Source organism: Hirundo rustica, chromosome Z (assembly GCF_015227805.2).
Source record: "Hirundo rustica isolate bHirRus1 chromosome Z, bHirRus1.pri.v3, whole genome shotgun sequence".
In the NCBI taxonomy this organism is placed as follows: domain Eukaryota; kingdom Metazoa; phylum Chordata; class Aves; order Passeriformes; family Hirundinidae; genus Hirundo; species Hirundo rustica.
The window spans coordinates 81,890,958-81,912,822 of record NC_053488.1 but is presented as its reverse complement, the minus strand read 5'-3'; the positions used below and the strand labels follow the sequence as shown (position 1 = coordinate 81,912,822).

The 21,865-nt window shown below is 42.8% G+C and overlaps 1 protein-coding gene across 1 annotated transcript in view; it reads left to right on the top strand.

The window, feature by feature from the left end:
- RASGRF2 (Ras protein specific guanine nucleotide releasing factor 2) overlaps nt 1-18,225 on the top strand; it is a 97,422-nt gene extending 79,197 nt beyond the window's left edge. The window contains exons 18-26 of the mRNA XM_040091037.2: nt 3,909-4,021; nt 10,406-10,466; nt 10,955-11,058; nt 12,099-12,183; nt 12,791-12,988; nt 14,584-14,663; nt 15,632-15,749; nt 16,498-16,566; nt 17,229-18,225. Of these exons, the coding sequence (XP_039946971.1) occupies nt 3,909-4,021; nt 10,406-10,466; nt 10,955-11,058; nt 12,099-12,183; nt 12,791-12,988; nt 14,584-14,663; nt 15,632-15,749; nt 16,498-16,566; nt 17,229-17,321 (921 nt within the window). The 3' untranslated portion in view covers nt 17,322-18,225. The remainder of the gene's footprint in view (nt 1-3,908; nt 4,022-10,405; nt 10,467-10,954; nt 11,059-12,098; nt 12,184-12,790; nt 12,989-14,583; nt 14,664-15,631; nt 15,750-16,497; nt 16,567-17,228) is intronic.
- The last annotated feature ends 3,640 nt before the right edge of the window (nt 18,226-21,865 follow it).

The following is a 21,865-nucleotide window of genomic DNA, read 5'->3' as shown; positions in this document are numbered from 1 at the left end:
TCCTGGCACTGTCCAGCCACACTTTCCCCAGCCTATAACGCTTCAGGGGGTTACTGTGGCCAAAGTGCAGCACTCGGCACTTGGACTTACTCAACTTCAACTTGTTAGACTCTGCCCATCCATCCAGCCGGTGCAGATCTCTCTGCAGAGCCATCCTACCTTCCAAGAGATCGACACACGCTCCCAGCTTAGTGTCATCCGCAAATTTACTAATCAGAGATTCGATACCCTCATCCATGTCATCCGTAAAGTTACTGAACAGAACTGTGCCCAGCACAGACCCCTGAGGGACACCACTGGTGCCTGGCTGCCAGCTGGATGCAGCACCGTTCACCGCCACTCTCTGGGCCCGGCCATCCAGCCAGTTCCCAACCCAGCAAAGAGAGCTCCCGTCCGAGCCACGGGGCTGCCAGCTTATCCTGGAGTGTGCTGTGGGAGACAGTGTCAAAAGCCTTGCTGAAGTCCAAAGAGACAACATCCACAGCCCTTCCTGCATCCACCAGGCAGGTCACCTGGTCATAAAAGGAGACCAGGTTGCTCAAACATGACCTACCTCTCCGAAATTTGTGCTGGCTGGGCCTGACACCCTGGCCATCCTGTAAGTTCTGTGTGATGACACTCAGTATAAACTGCTCCATGACCTTGCCAGGTGCTGAGGTCAGGCTGGCTGGCCTATAATTACCAGGATCCTCCCTCCCACCCTTTTTGTGAATGGGTGTCACATTGGCCAGCTTCCAGTCCTCTGGAACCTCGCCAGTGAGCCAGGACTGTTGTTAAATGCTGGAGAGCAGCTTCACAAGCTCATCTGCCAGCTCCCTCATCACCCTGGGATGGATCCCATCTGGGCCCATAGATTTATGAGTATCCAAGCATCTCAGCAGCTCTCTGAGTGCCTCCTCTTGGATAATGGGGGGACCGTTCTGTTCTCTAGCACCATCAACCAACCCAAGAGAACAGCTGTCCTGTAGGCAAGTCATCTTCCCACTAAAGACTGAGGCAAAGAAGGCATTAACCATTTCTGCCTTCTCCCCATCTGTAGTTACTAAGTTCCCTCCCTCATCCAGTAGAGAACAAAGGTTGGCCTTACCTTTCCTTTTACCGTTAATATATTTATAGAAACATTTTTATCATCCTTTACAGAATCACCATTTTAAGTTCAAACTGAGCTTTGGCCTCCCCAGTTTTTTTCCTATATGCTTTAGCAACCCCCTTAAATACTTCCTGAGAGACCTGACCCTCTTTCCAAAGATGATACATCCTCTTTTTATTCCTAAGTTCCTCCAAAACCTCCTTGCCCATCCAGGCTGGACATTTACCTCGTCAACTCCTCTTTCAGCACACAGGGACAGTCTGTTCCTGTGCCCCCAAAATCTCTGGTTTGAAGCACGCCCAGCTTTCCTGAACTCCTTTGTTTTTAAGGGCTGCTTCCCAAGGAACTCTCTGAATAAGCCTCCTAAACAGGCCAAAGTCTGCCCTCTGGAAGTCCAGTGTAAGAGTCTGACAGATGTTCCTCCTGATTTCACCAAATATCGGGAACTCTATACTTTCATGATCACTCTGCCCCAAGCAGCCTCCCACCATCACATCTCCCACCAGCCCATCTCTATTGGCAAACAACAGATCTAAGATAGTCCTTCCCCTGGTGGGCTCACCCACCAGCTGAGACAAAAAGTTGCCCTCCATGCACTCTAAAAATTTCCTGCACTGCCTCCTTTCTGCTGTATGAAGTTCCCAGCAGATATCTGGCAGGTTGAAGTCGCCTACAAGAACAAGGGCTGACGATCCTGAAACATTCTTCAGCTGCTTATAGAATAGAATTAGAGGTTTTCCCATCCTATTTGCCGATGAAAGAACTTTTAAAATCCTAGACTTTTTTTGGTCATAGATTTGATTAAAATAAAACAAGAGACCTTGAGAGAAAATATCTTGTAATGGAAAGAATCAGCCAGTTGTGGTTTGAAAGATGTGCTTGGAGATAAAATCCTGCCCATGATGATGTGATCTGCCCAAGGATTTTACCCAGCAATGCTAAACATGGATGGGGGATGTGTCACTTCCTGGGCACCTGTTCTGCCCATTTGGGATATTTTTGTAGCACAGCTTGCAGAGATACCCGTCCTCTTTCATGCAATGTCTGGCACTGAGGTACAGGGCAAACTCTGACATTAATTACTCTGGTTGCTTAGGCTTGTGCAGACTCAAGGTTTCTCCTTTAACTAAGTTTTGATAGTTTTATATTTCAAATTATTTTCTTTTTAAAATCACTGGAGTGCACAGTATTGTCATGTAGTTTAGTTACATTCCTCGTGTTTTCTCTAATTAGTCCCATTTCCATACCCCAAATATATGAAAAGGTTCTCTTGTCTTTCCTTGCAAACAGGCTAAAACAGCTCCTAAGGGAGGCATTTCAGAGCATAGCTATACAAAATGTGTTTTAGAAAACAGAGTGCAGTGCCCTGAAATAATTTTTGCTTGACTTTGAGCTGAATGTTTGATACCCTATGCAAAGCTTAATGCTGCAGCTTCCTATTCTTCAACACCCTGAAATACAGATAAACTTCTACAGAAAAATAAGACACAGGTATTAATCAGTCCCAGAGTATTAATTAGCTGAGGCCCAGGTGAGGAGATTCTGGAGGAGTGAAGAGGAGGTGCTGTAAGAGGAGAGCAATGCCCAGGGCAGGCAATTTCTGAGCACTGAAATCGGGGCAATAACTTTTCTCAAAAATGCAGTAAGGGTGGCTGTGGCATGTCCTGTGATGAGCACTCATTCCCCTCCTGGTCTGAAGTCTTCCCTCCCATTTCCAAATGAGGCTCCACCTGTCTGGGTAGCTGTGGGAGTGCTCTGATGCTCCCGCGGGTGTGCTTACCTGAGCTGGGTTCACCTGGGCTGGCTCTGCTACTTCCAGAGGCACACATTTCCAGACCCTCTCACCACTGGAGGGGCTGTGGGGGTTCTTCGGGAATGAAACACGATGCTCTTGTGCCCTGGTGCCAAATAGTCCCCATTTCTAATAACGTTGTGCCTCTTGTCGCTATGGAAACAAGAGGGAGCTCTGTACACACATGGTCCTGCTTGCGAGTAGCTGTGGGTTATCAGGAAAGATCTGTGATGCACCAGGTAGCTGAAGGGTTTGGGTTTAGTTTTCCTACCAAAATGCTAGCTTTGAGCTGAATAAAGAATTTTTGGAGTCTGCCCCAAGATTTGCCTGCAAATTCCCACCTCAAAGTTGTACATTCTGTGATTGTAGAAAGTCTAATACTTCTTCCTTGTGATTTCTTCAAATTCAGAGATAAGTGTTAAGTGGTTACTGCATGTCACTGAATTGCAATTCTGTATCAGATATCAGTCTGCCCCAGAGGTAATTAAAATGCTGAAGCTCTTCCATGCAGGGCCAGATTATTGAGTGATCTTGTTCATTTGAGTACTTCACAAAAAGCAGATGTTTCCAACAGGGTGGGTATGAGATAAGAAACGCCAGAGGGGAGGCAGATGAACAGAGAAACTCCAGAAAGCAGTGAGAGGAAGCCGAGGGTCCTGTCTTGCTGGGCAGTGGTGTCAGAACTGCAATGAAACACAGAGGAGGAGAGAGAATGTTGTGGGTCTTGGCCAGATGCAGGTGATAATTCACAAAAATAACGTGACCTGATCATCCCATCTCCACACAGAAGGCAAAGGTCAAAAAGGAGAAAAATCCCAGCCTTTGGAAGATCCTGCTTTTGTAGCCAGTTTTGCTGCCACAGCTTTCTCTAAATATTTTCAAATGCAGTAGTTAAAAAAAAAAAAAAAATCCAAACCTAATTGAAAAAAAAAAAAAAAAGAAAAGCAAACCCATTTAAATATACCCTTTCAGTTGTTTGATCAATAGTGTTAAGACTAAAGGTAGTAAAACTTTTGTCCTTTTCAGGATTTTGAGCTGAACAACGAGCTGAAAATGAATGTGTTAAATTTGCTGGAGGAAGTTTTAAGAGACCCTGACCTTCTGCCACAAGAAAGGAAAGCTACTGCAAACATACTGAGGTAAATGCATTTCTAGTTATTTCACACGTGAACTGTAGCACAGAGCAAGATAGACTGTGTATCATAGAATTCACAGGGTTGGGTTTTCCTCCAGGGTATTTAATTTTGAAGGATTGCTAAGTGATTTATGAACCATGAAACGGAGCCTGTTTTAAGTTTCATTCATAAAAAATACCTGCATTGGAAAGCTTTGCTGCAGAACAGCTGACAGTCATGAGCTCGACCTTCAAGTATGAGTAAAACAGCTCTGTCTACAAAATGTGAATATTTTATAGCCACTGATTTTCAAGTACATTGTTTTACAACCCTGAGGAGCAGTAAACCTTTAAAGACCAAGCAATGGATAAATAAATAAATTCATTGAAACATTTAAAGACTAAGGCGTGATTAAAATAAAACATCATGAAAAACACAGATAAATCTATAGTGTGCTTTGTTAACATTTATGTCAGTATACTGCAGGTAAACCAATAAGTCTGCAATAAATAGAGCATGCCTGAATTTTCTAAGACCATTTGACAGGTTTCCAGCGGATGTATGAAAAAAAATGGCTGAAAAATTAACTTGTGAGGACAAATATCAAACAAACAAAAAAAAAAAGAAACACAGATAAGTTCCTATTAAAACACATTCTTACATAAACAAAAATAATCCTCCTTTCAATAGTACTGTGTGTGCTGCTATCCCATCTGAAAACATTGTTTTATATGTTTCTTTGGAAGAGACGGCAAGTCTAAAGAGCAAGAAGGATGAGGATGAAGTGGGTTTTGATAATGTGCGTGACAGCAAAGGTTCTACTCACAATGGGTAAAATTACCTTAAAACTTTCAGCTTCTCAAGGAAGTGTTTGAAAACAAGCCTGGGTTGGCTGTTCCTGGCAGAGTAATGGATGGATTTATTGGCCTTTACCATACAAGGGGGTCAACAATTTCCTGTCGCTAGTTCCAAATTAGCCAATTTCCACTAGAAGTTACATCAAAAATTGACCCGTGTGTTTACGTATAAGCAATGAATTGTCTCCATTTGCACCCTTTTACTGCTGTTCTAGGAAATGGTTGTTATTGTTTGTCCTCTCTTCCCTCCTAGAACTGATTACTGAGTACCTGAGCACACTGTCTGATACACCAATGAATACAGTTCTTCAGAAATTTCCATTTTTCCAAAATTTTCAAAAATTCAGACTGATTTTTGAACATTCTCTGAAATTTCATGGTCCTTTTTTTTTTTTTTTTTTCTTTTTTTTTTTTTTTTTCTTTTTTTTCTTTTTTTTCTTTTTTTCCCCCCAAAGGGAAAAGAAAGAAAAAGGAAAAGCAGTTTTTTCTTTTACCCTTGGCTAAAAGCTCCTTTTTTGCTCTTCAAGGCTGGCAGTGCTGCTAAACATAGATGGATGCTGGACAGCTTGATGTGAAATAATTCAATCCTATTTCTATCTGAATTAAATTTCAATACAATTTCTCACCCTTTCATTGGAGGAGGGAGGTCACCTCAGGGATATGTCTGGTAATTAAGAGTGATTTCCAGAGTTTAACAAAGCACTGTAATTGCTCCTGGAGACGCAGGCTCCCAGCAAGGCTATATAGTTAACTGAGTAAAGGGAATTACAGGGTATAAGGAGCAATCTGCAGTTTGTTTGTAACTTTATCTGTGATGCTGACACCAGAGTGCACCTTCCTTTGCTCTTCCACAGCCCTTAATTTTTATTGCATATTCTTAAAATAGAAATATTTATAAGCTTTAAAAAACCCTGATGGACTTGCTGGTGGGAGCAGGGACCTGCTGCCCTGTGTGACTGTGAACACTCAGTCCTGGGGCATCCAGGGGTCCCTCTGCTCCTCCAGCTCCCCAGCGTGGTGGTGGATTCAGATGCAGAACCAGCTGCTCTTTGAAAACTCAGCTTTGCAATAATCAGAATATAAAATGGGGGAATAGCTTCTGTCAGGGCGTTTAGTTTCCTGGCAGGTTGAAAACATCCTTGTACAATTCTGGAACTGATTTCGTGAAGGGTGAGAAACAGACAGAGTCGGGAGAGGTGGCATTGACCTGCCTGTATCCTCTCTGACAATACAACTGCATGAACCCAGAGGACAAACAGACTTCCAATGTCGGAAGAACAAAGCTTTTTCTACATTTCCACTAAAACCAGACGTGCTGGCTGTGGTGCAGGAGGAGGATGTGATGATGTGGGGTTTGTTCTCTGCACCCTGGTGTCCTGGCTGGTTCAGTAGATCAGGCAAAGGACTGAACCTGCTCTGCCCTAGACTGGAGAGCTCCGGCTGTTTCTTGTCTCCAGAGATCACTGTTTACTGTAAGAACCATGCTCTTGCCAACCCAGAACTGCTCAGCTTCAGGCCAAGGCTCCACTGAACCACTCTGAAGAGGCTTAATGTTCTGCAGGGTCCCTCCCACAGCATCATTCTCTGTTCTGCATCACAGTGGGGATTCTCTGTCATGTCAGGTTACAGTCAATGTTCTGAGTGTGGAGAGAGGGCCTGCAATAGAAGAAATTATTTCCTGAGTTCCTTCAAGCTTCCATAGTTTCTAAGGGACATTATGAAGGGTTTGCGTTACCAAAGAGCCCTGTGGTGGGACCCTGTGTTTACCTGAAGCACCAAACCACAAAACAAAGTGCAAATACGAAATGCAGCATTCCTGCCACAGACTCTCCCTGCCATGGAGGAGATCCTCTCCACCAGAATTCTCTGAATTTAGGTATCCTGCCTCTTTCTCCATTGACTATGACAGAACCCAGGCAGGTACTTGTGAATCCCCCTGGATGTCCTAAAGACATCCAAAGTCTGTCCTCTTGCAGAATGTGCAGAGGTGCTCCTGGGCTTTGTGTTCCTCTCCTAGCTCCTGTTCTAGTGTCTGGCTTCAAGAAAAGCTGCTCATCCTGTGCCCTGCTCCTTGGAGAGATGTAATTTTTCTGATTTCCTTCTGAACTGAGACCTTTTATCTAATCTAGAGGGGAAATATAAATTACCTGGAACTGAAGGGCTTTTTTTACTGCTGTTACAAACCAATTTGTTTGAAGATTTCTGACAGCATACTTTTCATAAGAAAGCACAGATCTGTCATAACTGGAAGACTTGATGATACTTTCATTCAAAAGGTTTCTCTGGGATGGGTTGAAAATGGGAAGGAGTAATCCAGTTGATGTGCCCTTCATAAAAATAGTCACTCACCCACTTGCTAAGTGAGTGCTATAAAAATTTGTTGTTCTGCAGAAGTGCTTGCTGCAGGCATTTTATCTAAAACATGTATTCCATCAGAATTCTGGGTTGCCTGTCAGCTGTCAGTGCAGGCCCTGGCTTCCCCACATCTCAGTTTTTGTAGTCTACTCTTGAGTCTGAAAGGCTGACAAATGCAGAATGGGCTTAGGACAGGCATTTCTTGTCAAAAATTCAATTTCAAACATTAATGAAAAAAAGGTAATGCTTGCCGAGACTTAGCAGTGGTATTTTCTATGTCTTCCTGAAGGATTTTGGGTAAAAACATATCTTTTTACAAACTGCCCCAGCCTTTGCATGCATGCACATCCTTGGAAAATTTATCCCCTTGTTAGCAGAGATCAGAGGAGCAGGAAAAGTTTGTTTGTGTTCCAAAGATACATCACAGTCAGCTCTGGGAAAGGCTCTGTTTAGAATATGAATGACAAGGAAAATGTTGATGGGAGATGCTGAGCTGCTTCATGCCTTGAGTCATCAAACAAAGCAGCTGGTATTTCTTGCATGATGGGATTTCTGTTGTGTGGACTGACAGGGTTTCTCTTCAGGGTAAAAAAGCATTTTTAATTCAGTATCTGTTCTGAAAGCTAGGCAAAGCTCTCAATGTATGCTTTGCTTAAGGTTTTATGAGCCTTATTTACTAACCCCTGAAAACTAGATAAAATTTAATTGATAATGAAGCAGGAAGGTATAAATTCAGATTGAACAGTGATGAATAACTTTGATAGCTAATCCGATCTGGAGAAAAACAGGTTGCTTCAAGAAACAACTCTTCCTTCTTCAGACTAAACATAAATGAAATCAAGACATATGCAGATATCAAAATACGATGAACAATTTTTCTGCCTTGTATGATCTCACCAAACAACACATTTCATACTCTCTAACTTGCATTAGCTTTTAAATATTTTTTATACGCTTCATGTACCACAAAGAAAGGAGGAGACACATGCTGATATTTTCAAGTAGAAAATTATTTTGATATTTGGCCTGGTCAGGCATGACGAATAGAGAGAGAGAGAGAGAGAGAGAATCTTAACTGGTGATTCTAAGAACTAGAAAGACATTTCTTTTATATTTTTTCCTTAATTTCTGAAGATACTGGAGGTGTCACCCTGTTCAGTCCTGCCTAAGGGTGGCACTGCTCAGGAGAACTCTGTGCCTTTGCTGTCTCTCGTGACTCTTTCCACAAGCATCTGCTTCCCAGCTCCCAGAAGCTCTCCAGGGAGTGCAGTGGGAGCTGTCCAAGCAGGGCTGGGCAGCCCAGTGAGTGTCCCCAGTCCTCTGTTGAAACTGAGGCTGACAACACTACAGACTGAAGTGTAAGCTGCTATTGATGCTGTCAAAAAACCCACCATTTTCCCCTCTGTCCTCCTCTGCAGATTTCACTGTACAATATTTATGAATAAAAGGAGAGTTGGTGTTTTTTTTCATGAGACCACTGTGCTAAGAAAAAAGCACCTGTTTAGAATGACAGGTTGAAAGTCTACATAAAACATGAGATGTCATGATAGAGTATCAGGAGGCAAAGATGGGGAAAGATAACTGTTTTCAGTCTTTTAATAATCCCATGTTTCCTATTTTATTTCATATTAAGCAAATACAATGATTTCTGTATCAAAGGTGAGAATCTGATGAAGTTATATTTAAGTAACTCAGATAATGGATTTTACAAGATTGATGAGAATGCCTGGGGCAGAAGGACAGGGCCTGTGTGGTTTTCATTGCCAGAGGCTCTTGTCAGAGAACACCTTCCTGCAGGCCCCAGGCATGAGGAACAGCATAAAATAAGCTGCTCTGCAGGACAGATTGCCAGGCTATTTACAGGGACTGGAGCTGCACTCCGTTATTATCCAGGCAAGAAGCTTAGAGTTCTCCTGGAGAGATAAACATGTCTTGCCTGTCAGACAAAAGGTGTCTCCAGCCCTTATGGAACAACAACAACAACAACAACCACCAACCCAAAAACCAAAACAAACCAAACAAACAAACAAAAAAGAAAGAAAGAAAAAGAAAAAAGAAAAAGTGTTCTTTGTGGATTTGGAAGGGAAGGAGGTTTCTGAGATCCTGTCTGTGTGTATCTGCATTTAATTTTAGCCTAGCCCTCAGGTGAGCAAACCAAGAAGAAACAGCAGCAGCCCCCAGCAGAAGAATCTGGTGTGCTGGCGTTAGAGCTTCCTGCACAACCTCCTGGTACAAGTTCATGTCACACACATGAGGTCTGCAGGTGAAGTGATGCTTTCCCCTCAGTCCTTTCCCTGGTGCTTGCCCAGTCTGCACTGCAGAGTGCAGCAGCAGGGGACTGGAGGGACCTGTGGCTGTGCTTCGGAAGTCATCAGCAGAACTTTGGGAGGGTGACCTGAACTGTTCTGGGGAATTCAGCTGAGCAGGACCCTCTGCAGAGAGCCTAACCAGGGCCCACCTGTATCTGCACCTTGGCCCTGATGTTAAGCTAAGCCTCCCCTGATGGGAACCAGGACAGTGACTTCTGGGCACGTTGTGTCCTTTCAGATAGCCTTTTACATTCTGACTTATGTTCCTTCTCCCGAAATCTTCTCACTCCTATATTACATAAATCCAATGTTTTCAAGGTTTCTTTGTGTCTGTAATTTCCACATGAAGGGGTAAGATCTTGTAATTGTGTGCCAATATGCTGCATTAGGGTAGATGGTGTTTGATCGATACTTACTTTTGCCTAGTTAATTTTTGACGCATTACTCTGAAATAACCATAATAACCACAGGTTTTCTCTAGCTGAATTGGAAACATTCATTAAAGCTTTTATTACTGAAAGAAAATCTTGTCCTTCCTACAAGTAAAAGCTGCAACTTGCTGTCCATTTCCACATTTTGACTTCAGTCTGGAACACGGAACAGGACGATTTTCAGGATCCATTAGCTGAGAGGTCTTAAACCTCCATGGAAATATTTTACCTTACATGTCTCTGATGTTGTAGCAGTTTATACACTTTTACTTAAAGCAAGACATGACTTTTTAGGTTACTTTTTTTTTTTTCTTTACCTCCTCAACTGCAGACTTAGGAATTACTTTAGATAAACCTTTAGATAAACCAGATAAATTCTGCTGATCTATTATAAGGTTTTATCATAAGCATGGACAATTTTATTTATATAGGTTGTTTTGCTACTTTATTTTTCAGGACTCTTTCTCAGGATGATCAAGATGATAACCATTTGAAAATAGAGGATATCATTCAGATGGTAAGTTCATCTTGAGAGTTAAACAAAAATACTCCTATAGAAATTATGTGAGTTTGATCCAATAAAATGTAACATAACTGCAACTTAGAAAGAATTTCTGGACAGATATACTGTTCTTTTAGACCAGAAATGTCCATTTCAGTTTAGAGATTGTAAGATTTTGGAGCCCATATATCAAAAATGAACACATCAAAATTTTAGTATTTGGATAAAATCTCAAGATTTGGAAAAAAGGGGAAGATACTAATATATATGAAATGATAAGTGCAGAATATGCAGAGTCTAATTAACGTACATTTATACTCCTGAGCTGGTGTGTGCCTGTTTTATAAGTTTCCAGCTGGGTGTTTGTGTTGCCGGCGATTGTTATTAATCCTGATTTCTCCTCATCCCGAAGTTAATTACAATCCTGTGTTGAAGGTTCCCAGGAAGCTGCTCACCCCTGTGGCACACAGAGAGACCTCTCAGTGTTCCCCTTGCTTTTGCAGCCAGACTGCCCCAAGCCCGAGTGCTTCGAGACACTGTCGGCCATGGAGCTGGCAGAGCAGATCACCCTGCTGGACCATGTTGTGTTCCGCAGCATCCCCTATGAGTGAGTGTGCTATACATAGATGTGGGGGTTTATACTCAGTCCTTGCCTTTTGTCCAGGCCTCTGGCAGCAGCCAGTAGCTTTATTGAAGTGGCCAGCACCACAACCCCTCCCCTCATTTGCCAGTTCTTTAATAATGCCTGTTTTTGTCTATTATAGAATGAATTATTTATTTAATAGACAGAAAATGAACAGACATAAAACTTAAATAGTACACAGGAATAAGGACAAAAAGAAACTACTAGTAGGTTTTACACAGTGTGAAGTTAAAGGTTAATGTTACAGCTGGTGAAAAATGATAACTTAGGATTCAATGTATCTTATCATCGAGCTGTTGGTGGGGCACACATGGAGATCCTTTCCCTCAGTCCCCAGAGAACCGCAGGATCTTCGTCCAAGCTCCAGGGAGAAGTCTCAAACACTTTCAGGGTGTAGGAGGCTTCTGGCTCTGTGATAACTCGTGTGTCTTTTATAGTTTGTAAAACAGCCAGGAATATTTATTTTACCTCTTCCCACATCTGCTCTCCAGACTACGATGTTGATTCTTAGCTGAGGCCTGAGCCCTTTTGGCACCAGAGATGACCCTTTGCTGCGCCTTTCAGCGCCTGGGTTGTCTCTTCCATTTCTGCACCAACTGTCTGTGATAGAGAGGGGGAGGACACATCCTGTCACAGAGTGTCCCTTGAGGGACAGCGGCCATCGGGCTGGGGTGGCCACCACACTCCCAACTCAGCCCCCAACAAAAGGGCTTGCACACATAAAAGGATAATGTGGTGTAAATAGGGTCACAGCATTCGAAATTGGGATGGTGTGACAGGGGAGAGGGGATGAAGAGAAAAATAAATCTTATTTACAGTGTTTATAATTTCAGACAGCATTAGAAATGGTATAGTGAGATGCTGGAATTAGTATAAAGCTGTGTTATTGGCTTCCAGCAAACTGAGGTATCCTTGAAATCTGCTTAGGCTATGGTGACAGACAGACTCTGTACTGTGTTTATGAAGATTTTATTTGCTTTTTTTTCTCTCCCTTCAATGTCTAGAGAGTTCCTTGGGCAGGGCTGGATGAAAGTTGATAAAAATGAGAGAACTCCCTATATTATGAAAACTAGTCAACATTTTAATGATGTAAGTACTTTCAAATACAGATTTTCTTTCTAGGAACCCCACAGACTATCTCTGACCTCTGGGACAAAAATACTGGGTTTTGTTGCAAAGTGATGTAATGTGTTATATATTAGTTACTGAATGCTTTAGCCTCTTTATAATTAACCATTTAAATCAAAGCAGATGAAGATTCTTGTTTCCAATAATTGGTACTCAGCAATTCAGCAGCATTTTAAGAGAGTAGAATATTTTAAGATGTATCACAGTGCCTTTCAGACTAATTGAGAAAGTGCAATTTCTCCAGAGAAATATAACACCAATTCTGTTTAATGCCATTGTATCTTTCTCAACATATCTTTCTCCTTTATCATTTTCCTTGAATTTTGATGGGAGACATCTCAATCAGGTTTATCACTGATGGCTTGGAGATCTTCCCACTGCATCCCCAACCCTTCTTCCCTGTCCCCATCCCCTCCACCTGTTTCCAACGTCCTTTCCCTGGGTTTATGAAGAGCCATCATTTCTGTCATGCTTAGCTGGGGGTTTTTCTGCCTTGCCCATTAATTCAAGACATGTTAGAAGGGATTGAGCTTCAATTCCCTGAGCCCCTGCCTCTCTCTGTGGCCAGATGAGCAACCTGGTGGCCTCACAGATCATGAGCTACGCCGATGTGCCCTCGCGGGCCAGTGCCATTGAGAAGTGGGTGGCAGTGGCCGACATCTGCCGCTGCCTGCACAACTACAACGGTGTGTTGGAGATCACCTCGGCCCTCAACAGGAGTGCCATCTACAGGCTCAAGAAAACCTGGGCAAAGGTGTCCAAACAGGTGAGAGGGACTCGGCCATGGCAGGCGGTTCTGGATTCCATCGGTCGCTGTGTCCAGGGGTTGAGACAGGACCCCTCCTGTGGATATTTCTGCTTTTCCACCTGCACTGGTGTTTCCTGTCCAGGATTTTTGTATGTGATTTTTTTTATCTGTGGGAAAAAAATGTTTTCAATGTAACTGGCAGGTGTCAAAGATTATTTGGCCTGAACTGCTGAAATATTCAAGTAAACTTAATTTAGGTATTTTCTGATAGACACATCTGGGTGGTTACAAGCTACAGTTAAAGTCTGGTCAGGTGTCTAAAATAGGAACTACTTGTGCAGGAGGACTTTAGGAAGGTCAGAACCTCTCAAATTCCTGAGTTTTTTCTCTCCAGAAAGAGACTGTTGATATAAAGTCTTCTTTCTCATTTAGGATCTCAAGTTTAGGTACAGAGAGAATCTCTCTTAAACCCTTGCCTGGCTGCTGAGAATGTCAGCTGAAACTGTAAGAATGACTTCCAGCCACAAAAACAAGACACACACATGAAAAAACGTCCTGTCAGGATGAAGATAATCCAGTCTTTTATGTTCTTCTGTTCTAAATGATGCAGAGAAATACAATTAAAATACATTCTGACTGTACCACCTTCTGCCATCAGTTTTTTCTCAGCTGCTTCACAGCTCATGCTATGTTCTTCTCTTGAAAAATCTGTTAAGAATTCTTTCCATACAAACGGTTATAAGTTCCTCCAAAACTTACAGAAAAAAAAAGCAAAAACTCCTTTTTCCTCAAAAAAAGTTTTATGGATAGAATTTGTTTGCTTTTTAAACTTTTCAGTTAAAAAAAAAAAAAAAAAAAAAAAAAAAAAGGAAGAACCCAAACCTACAGCAGGCTGATGTTGTGGCACAGTCCTCTGGTACCTATTGGGAATGCAATCTGGGTTTTTCATCAGACTGCTATGTAGAAGACAGTGATTCTGTCTGCCTAAAGCTCTCTCTTAATTGGAAATTCAGTTTCAAATATGAATTTCTCATCATTCTCTACACTCAAGTCTCAAGCCAGTAGCATAAACAGGCTGAAAATCAAATTTATCTCACTTAAGAAGGAACCAGGGTCTGGTGATGCCCACTGACAGTGATTTGTGTAAGACATGAATATATTCTCATTTACACGCTCAGCTTTTCTCTGGAACTTGGAGGCAAAATCATCTCAGTGCAAACTCCAAGGCAATGACCACCCCTTGCTGTCACCAGCTTCAGCAAATGCAGCTGAGGATCCTCAGCAACACGTAGGATCTGTTATATTCTTGTGCGCACAGCAAAATAAATTCCAGACCATTAATGTAATAAATGTGTGGGTTTTCCTTTATTTGCAGGGTAATAATATTAGCTTAAATACAGGTTCTGTGTATCACTCATAGGGGAACTTTAACGCTGCCTAATCTCCATTTTCAGAAAGACAGGAGGAACTGCAATAAAGCTAAATTCCTAATGCCTGTTGTACTACTCTTGAAAATGGGGTGGGGATGATAAGTGAATTACACCTTTGCTAGAATCTAATTCCGCTTGTTTACATGCACCAGCAATGACATTTGTTGTGAATTTTCTTCCTAGACAAAAGCACTCATGGACAAGCTTCAGAAAACTGTGTCATCTGAAGGAAGATTTAAAAACCTGAGAGAAATGCTCAAAAAGTATGTCTTCCAACAGTATACAACTGTGTTTTGTTATAAACAGTGGATAGTTCACGTTAAAGATGAATTGGTTTTGATTAAGATTTAATAATTAATATTTTTTGCCTAACAACCTTTAAATTCTAGGTTGGTTCTATCTGGCATTATTGTTTTGCTGAATATACTGTGTTTTAATACCCTGATGGGTAAACACAGTAGCTCCAGAGAATTACTGAAACAAATTAAACTATTTTTCTGGGTACATTCCCTGTTGTTAGAGTTTCACTTACACTGATAAATATTTTCAATAAGTGTAAAGCTAGCCTTACAAATTCATTTTTATGAAAAGCAGGATTGTTCTAGTTAAGAATTTTAGGGCTTGGGACTAAGCCTGTGTCGGGTCACAGACCCATTCATGTGAAAATATGTTTCTGACAACAAATTATGAGAGGAACATAGAGACAGAACAAAAGCACGGGGATGTTTCTTCTCCTCTGGCCTCCCAGCCTGCTGGAAAACAGCCTGCTTCTTTTGTGCAGCAGTCCTTGATTATTGTTTTCTTTAATTGATTTGCCAGATTGCATTTGACATTCTGTAATTTTGGTATCCACGATATTCCATATCAAGTGTTCTACAATTTATGTACTAATTCCAGTGGTACAAAAACCTGCATTTTTGTGAGTTTTGTAATAGGAAGCAGGCTTTTCAGAATCAAGTGGCACAACTACCTCAAGTGATCTCAAGAGAAGCTGAGAACTGAACAGCCAGAATAATTAATAGTATATTTTAAAAATGCCATTAATATTAAATATTGGGCAGAATGCATTCAATTTATCACAGGCAGAGCAAACAGCAGAGCTGTTTTTCCTGAAAAGGAATGCAACTCATTGATTAGAACTGGGCAAAGCAATAAAGAGTTTGTGCAAGTTATAAAAAAATGCATTTGCAAACGTAGCTGCAGGCAAATAAGCTGATTTATTGGTTTACAGCTGTAACCCACCTGCTGTTCCCTACCTTGGGATGTACCTGACTGACCTGGCATTTATTGAGGAAGGAACACCCAACTTCACTGAGGAAGGCCTTGTCAATTTTTCCAAAATGAGAATGGTAATTTTCAGTTTCTTACCTGCTTCTCCAACAGGTGTTTAATTGTGTGAGTTAATTATTTATTGCATTATGACTCCTCTGAAATGACCTTTGGAGAAGGTACGCTGGTGCTGTGCAAGAGGCAGCGATTGGAGAATAATTGCATGACCTGGTCTTCTATCACCACCTTCTGGCAGGCTGGGTATTTTCACCCGCTGAACTTGTATCCAGTTTACTTTCTCAGAAAGGACACCAAAAGCAGCTGCCTGAAGCTGGTGAAGGAGAAAAAAAAAGCTTTTTTAAATAACCAGAATTACACGAAAGAAGTGATTCACCAGGAAGCAGTAACCACAATGCTCTTTTCAAAGTGTGCTCTGGTCTCTCTGAGAAGCACTTTAAAGTTGCTATCTTTCCCATTGCCATGTAATGCTATTTGTAACAGCTCCTCAGAGGGAGACATGGAAAGTTCTCCTCTAATCTCAACTAAATGCCCATCTTAGGGCTGCACTCTGCAGCAGTCACTCGAGGCAGAGAACAGGGATGTTTCACTGTGGGCAGAGGAGAGGCAGGGTGGTTCATTTGGGGCTGGCTGAGAATAAATGTTTGATTTGGGAATGTGAAGTCCTGGGGAGCTGCTGGGAGATGATCGTTACCCTTCCCTTCCTTCCTCCCAAGTTAAATGGAATAATTTGTTGCAGAATTCTTGCTTTGTATGGCTTAGCTAAAGTCAAACTGTGGTTGCACTTACATCCATGTGTTCTTTTGAAAGATCTCACATATTATCAGGGAAATACGCCAGTTCCAGCAGACCTCCTACCGCATTGAGCACCAGCAGAAGGTAAGGCTTCTGCCTGCTACTGAAATCAGGCTGTAGCAGCAGGTATTTGTGATGTTCAGCTGTCACTGAAAGCTAAAGTTGGTGTCTTCTGCTCCCACGCATGAAGGAGAGGACAGACAGATGTGGACAGGTCCTTGGGGTGGTGAGACCCTCACCCTGCAGAGACTCTGTTTGGTGCCTTGTAAAGAAGTTTTTTGCTCCTTTGGAAGGTCTCTCGGGATTGCAGCCTTTGAGGGTATGAGGCGCTCAGAGGGGGATGTGTTCTCCTTGCCCTGAGATCTTGGGATGAGGGTCAGGAGTTGCCCCAAGCACCTGCTGAGGCATCCTGCAATTCTTTTTCTCTTTGTCCTCGAGAGTGATGCAGCTTGACCAAAGCTGGTCAGTGCCTTCAGAGGAGGCTCATCTCAGACTCCAGAATAACAGCTTGGGCTGAGGTAACCTAGCAAAGGATATGCCCATTCCTAAGAGGAGTTAATCCTAATTAATTCTCGGAGTGCTGCAGGTGCATCTTTATGCCAGCAGCATTCCAAGCAGCTGTTGTGTTTCTCAAGAAAACAACATGAGGCAATCTCAGGATCCAAAATGTGCTGAAACGGAAAGAAAGCTGAGAGATTTCTGTGGCAGTTACACACAGCCTGTCCATCTGTGTTTCCTCACCCCAGGTCACTCACTACCTGCTGGACAAGACCCTCATCATCGACGAGGACACGTTGTATGAGCTGTCCCTGAAGATTGAGCCCCGGCTCCCCGCCTGACGCGCCTGCCCTGCACAGGGCCTGCAGACAGCTCTGGGATAGTGAACAGAACCATGCATGCCACTGCTTAAAGACAGCAAGAGAAACTCTGAGAGGAATGCCAGCTCTCTTTTCCAATAAGAGATACAGTGTCGCACAGCCTTTCCCTCTCAGGCAACACAAATGAGTGTTGGTGGTGAAAGACAAAGACCCTTCCTACCCGGCTTAAGCAATTTCTGCTTTGCAAAGACAATGTTTGGCATTTCCATGATTTCATGACTTTCCTGTGAACAGGCACTCATTGCAGCCATCTCACATGACAAATCAAGGGTACAGATTTAAATGGTGGTAATATACTCAGGTGTATTAGGATACATAAGCAAAGTGAGGTGGCTGGGTTGATGGCTAACTGTGTGTTCACTGAGGCACGTATGGCTGTGGTGTTCTCATTGTGTTAATTTCATTGAAAAACCTGGGTTTTAGCTCTCATCTACTACTTTGGAGTGATATTAAGACAGCATCTAGTAACGTCAGATCTTCAGTTGTTTGAAACACCTGCTGTACATTTAATGCTACACTTTATAAAACATTTTCTTCTTTAAATGTCTTGTCAGCCTTTTCTAAGGGGACTGATTGTATCTATAAAAATGACTTGTAAATGTCTGTTTCATCGGTGAGAGTATTTACAGCATGTAAAGCAAATGGACTGGTGGAATAGCTGTAAATAGTTGCCAGCTGGGAAGGTGAGGACCCAGAGGGGTGGTGCAGGGGATGGAGAGTCACGTTGCACACAGCCCTGGAAGAGGCACTTTATTTTCCTGCACCTCCTGCAGCTTCTCTGACAAGTCAGACTACAGAGCACTTTCTAGACACACTGTGGAGAGAAATACATTTCTGTCTGGCAGCAGGTGGTGATCAGCAGTGAACATTCAGAGCTGGAGAGACAGTTTTGTTTTATGTGGAATCAGTGGTTTGAAAAATGTCCTTTTTTTTTTTTTTTTTTTTTTTCCCTGTTCAGCCATTTGGCACTGACTTAGTGTAAATGTGAATATGTCAGTGGTGAACGGTGAATGCCAGCAAACACAAAGTATGTATTTTTATCTGAGCTGGTAATTATCACTTGCATATGTTTGAGAAAATGTGCTATTTGTAAATGTTTTCAGAGCTTGTGCTTTTGTGATTTTCCAGGTAGATGATGTCATTTCTACAGTAGTTGGTACTTGTATTTTTCTCATCAAGAGTGGCCTGTTGTAGCTGCATGGGAAGCGAGCTCAAATGATGTAAAAAGCATCATAGTACAAAACACAGGTGTTAGCACTGTTGAAAACAAAAATTGGCTGGAAAAGTGTCCTTACTTTTCCAATGATACTCAGCCAGTTGAAGAAATAGGGCTATATCACCATATACCTCCCTTAAATCCTCTCAGGGAGACAGATGTTTAAAATATATTGTGACTTAGGCCTATTTGATCTGACATATCTTACACAGTCGTGATGCTTCTTAATGCTGGAGATGAAAAATGGTCCTGCCTGGCTTGTGGTTTTTGTCTTTATTTGCACTTTAATTACATTGCTGGCCCAGCCCAGAGCTGCACAATGAGTTCCATTCGTTCTGTCTGAGTGTGACCGCCAGCATCTAAAAATGTACCTTAGCAACTGTAAATTTCATTAAGGTCCTTCTCCACGAGGATCATCTCCTTGTAAATAACTGCATGGGGAGGTGTCATAGATACTGGAAAATTCCTCCATTAGAAAAGCAGACAGCAGGAGAGAAGGAAATGCTAGGAACACTTTAAATAGTTCTGGCTAATGACTGCTGTAGAAATGTTGCTAATAGAAGCTTTTGATTGTAAAAAATGTGTTTGTTTCTTTTGACTAATGATTGGCAAGAAGCTGATTGCATCCCAATGCATGATATGAGGAGAAAAAGAAAAGAGCATGGTTTATTTGGACCACAAAACCAACTGACTGTGTATTTTCCATACAAAAGCAGTTACCATTCAGTAGTTTCATAAAACACTTTGAAGTAATGGAGCAACAGGGAAAATGTGGTCCTAAAAGTGATTTCTTATGTTGGTTTTATTGTTTCTTTGTTAACAAAGAAAATGTGTAACAGCTGTCAGTGTAAATGGGCATCTCTGTTGTACACTATTAAGTGCTGCTTTATCTGCCTGTACCCCGTTTTACCAAATCTCCTTGATGTTCTTAGGGTTACAGGGTACAAATCTTCATCGTGCTCCTGTCACAGTTCCTTCTTCTGTGCTTCACACGTGTGTGTTGTTCAGTTCATTTCAGCGCTGGCTCGCAGGGCTGTGCTGTGCTTGTGTGGTGAGAGGAGGATACGGGGGCAGACTTGGGCTTTGCCAGAGGGGCTGAGCTGGGAATCACTGGAAATGTGGTTGTTCAACCCCTTTGGAAAAGCACATCCTGCTCATATGCCAAAGGTTGCCTCTTGCCCCAGTGGCCAGTTTAGGTCAGAATCAGGAGAGTCAGATGCTTGATCTGTGTTCACAGAGACATCAGCAGCAGCAACAAAATTGTTTCAAAATTATAATGGTCACAGTAATGTTTGATTTGTTGATGGCTAATATTGATGTTTTTGCTTGGGGATACACTGCTTTTGTTAAAGTACAGGGAGAAGTGAGGATGCACTTTGTCACCCACAGCCCCGTGACCACAGCTGTAAACAGCTGTTCTGCAGCTCCTCGCAGCTGGGCTGTGGGCTGAGTGCTGCAGCTCTGAGTGGCCCGAGTGCCTCTGCTACAGCCCTGCTGCATGTTTGGGCTATGGCAATAGTCAGTAGGCAGCAGCAGTCTGCTTTGTGCGAGGCTTTGCCTAGTTGCAGTATGACCGGCTCAGCCCAGTGGTGTCCCTGTGCGGCACAGGGGTCCGGAGCTCCTCGCTCCCTGTGCCACGCCATCACAGCCGTACCGCATAGAGAGATCTCATTCATACACACCCACTCTTTGCCTCTGGTGTCTCAGGGAGCACGGCTCCCGGTGAGGACTCTTGTCACTGGGGTCTCGCTGTCTTTTAGGATTCTGTCCCTCGCAGCTTTTTCGCCGCGGGAGCATCACAGACTCGCTTTCCCGCAAAGGGAGCTGGAGGAGCCCCGCGAGTGAGGATGCCCTGGACAGAGAAGGGCCGAAGCGCCTATCCACTTGCCTTCTGAGCCCCCAGCCCGCCTGCAGCTGGCGGGGTGCTGCTCCCAGCCCGGCGGGGCCGGGCCGCTGGCGGCGATGGGGATAAAGCATTTTCACCCACTGCTCCGCGGTGGGCGGCTGCCAGCCACGCCCGCGGCTCCGCAGGACCTTGTACCGCATCAGTAGCAGCCCAGATGGGACCGTGGTGACCCGGGGCCCTGGGCAGCAGCACAGACACGTCCCCTTCAGCGACGGAGAGCGCTCGTCACACGCTGACACAGGGTTAGAGTTGCCTTCACCCCCAGCCTTCACCCCCAGCCCTCTCCCCTCGAACCCAGCAGCTGTTGTTAGTGACCGAGCCCGTGAGTGTTCATCCTGTAGGTGAAAACCTGTAGAATTCACAGTGGCAGTGTGTGTTCGTTCCGTCCCTTTCCTCTAGCTAGTCCCGTGACACACAGACACGTAGCTTCGTGGTGAGAGGTGACAACTGGCACTGATCACCCTGATTTTGGAGTAAGGAGGAGGTCCCCATCCTCTTTCTGCTTTCCTAGTTTTTAATACTGATCATTGTTCTGTAGGATAAAAAGGAACTTAATTATTTTAATTATTTATTAACTTAAACCGTGTTGATTTTGATTTCAGGACATGTTAATTATCCCAAATTTTCCTTCATGTATATTATTTATTTTAAGGCTTTTACAAAAACATTGTTTTGTTTGTATCAGCATTCAGTCTTTCATCTTTTCACGCCTAGCAACAACATTAAACCTTGATGATTTAAAACTTTCGCCCACTGAGATTTTTCACCCACTTATAATTTTACTCACCAAGGGCAAAACCCTTCAGACCTCATTCTGATATTAACTTAGGCTTCACCGAGAGCTTTTCATAAGTCTTTGGGGATCTGGCTCTCTGCTATTTGCCTGTTACAGTTTTTGCCTCCAAAGGTCAAATGTTTCTGTCTAGGATGCTTCATGTCCAAAATGCTGCTCAGTGATGGTTGTTCTGTTGTACCTTTACCCCTGAGGTAATCTCTGAAGTTCTGTTACCTAGGGCAGTAGATACGTGTTTATTTGACAGATGTACCTATATCGAACTTGTTACTTAGTGCACAATCCAGATGTTTTTGCATGTATTGCAACTTCTCTTTTGACCTGAGGTTATTGCTTTGTATTGTTAGTAAAGCATACCAGGCAAGGTGTTGTGCCTGTGTGCTAATAAACATTCTTTTCTTTCCTGAGTTTCAAGAGTTCTCACTGGAATTTATTATTTTACCCCCTCCATGAATAATTTAATCTGCTCCTTCTGAATTACCAAGTCTCTTAGAAAAGCAAGTCATGAAAGAGGGAAAAAAAATGGGGGAAAATTTGGTGTCTGTACTGGGAAAGAATGATTTGAATTACCACATTTTACTCTTCTTTTT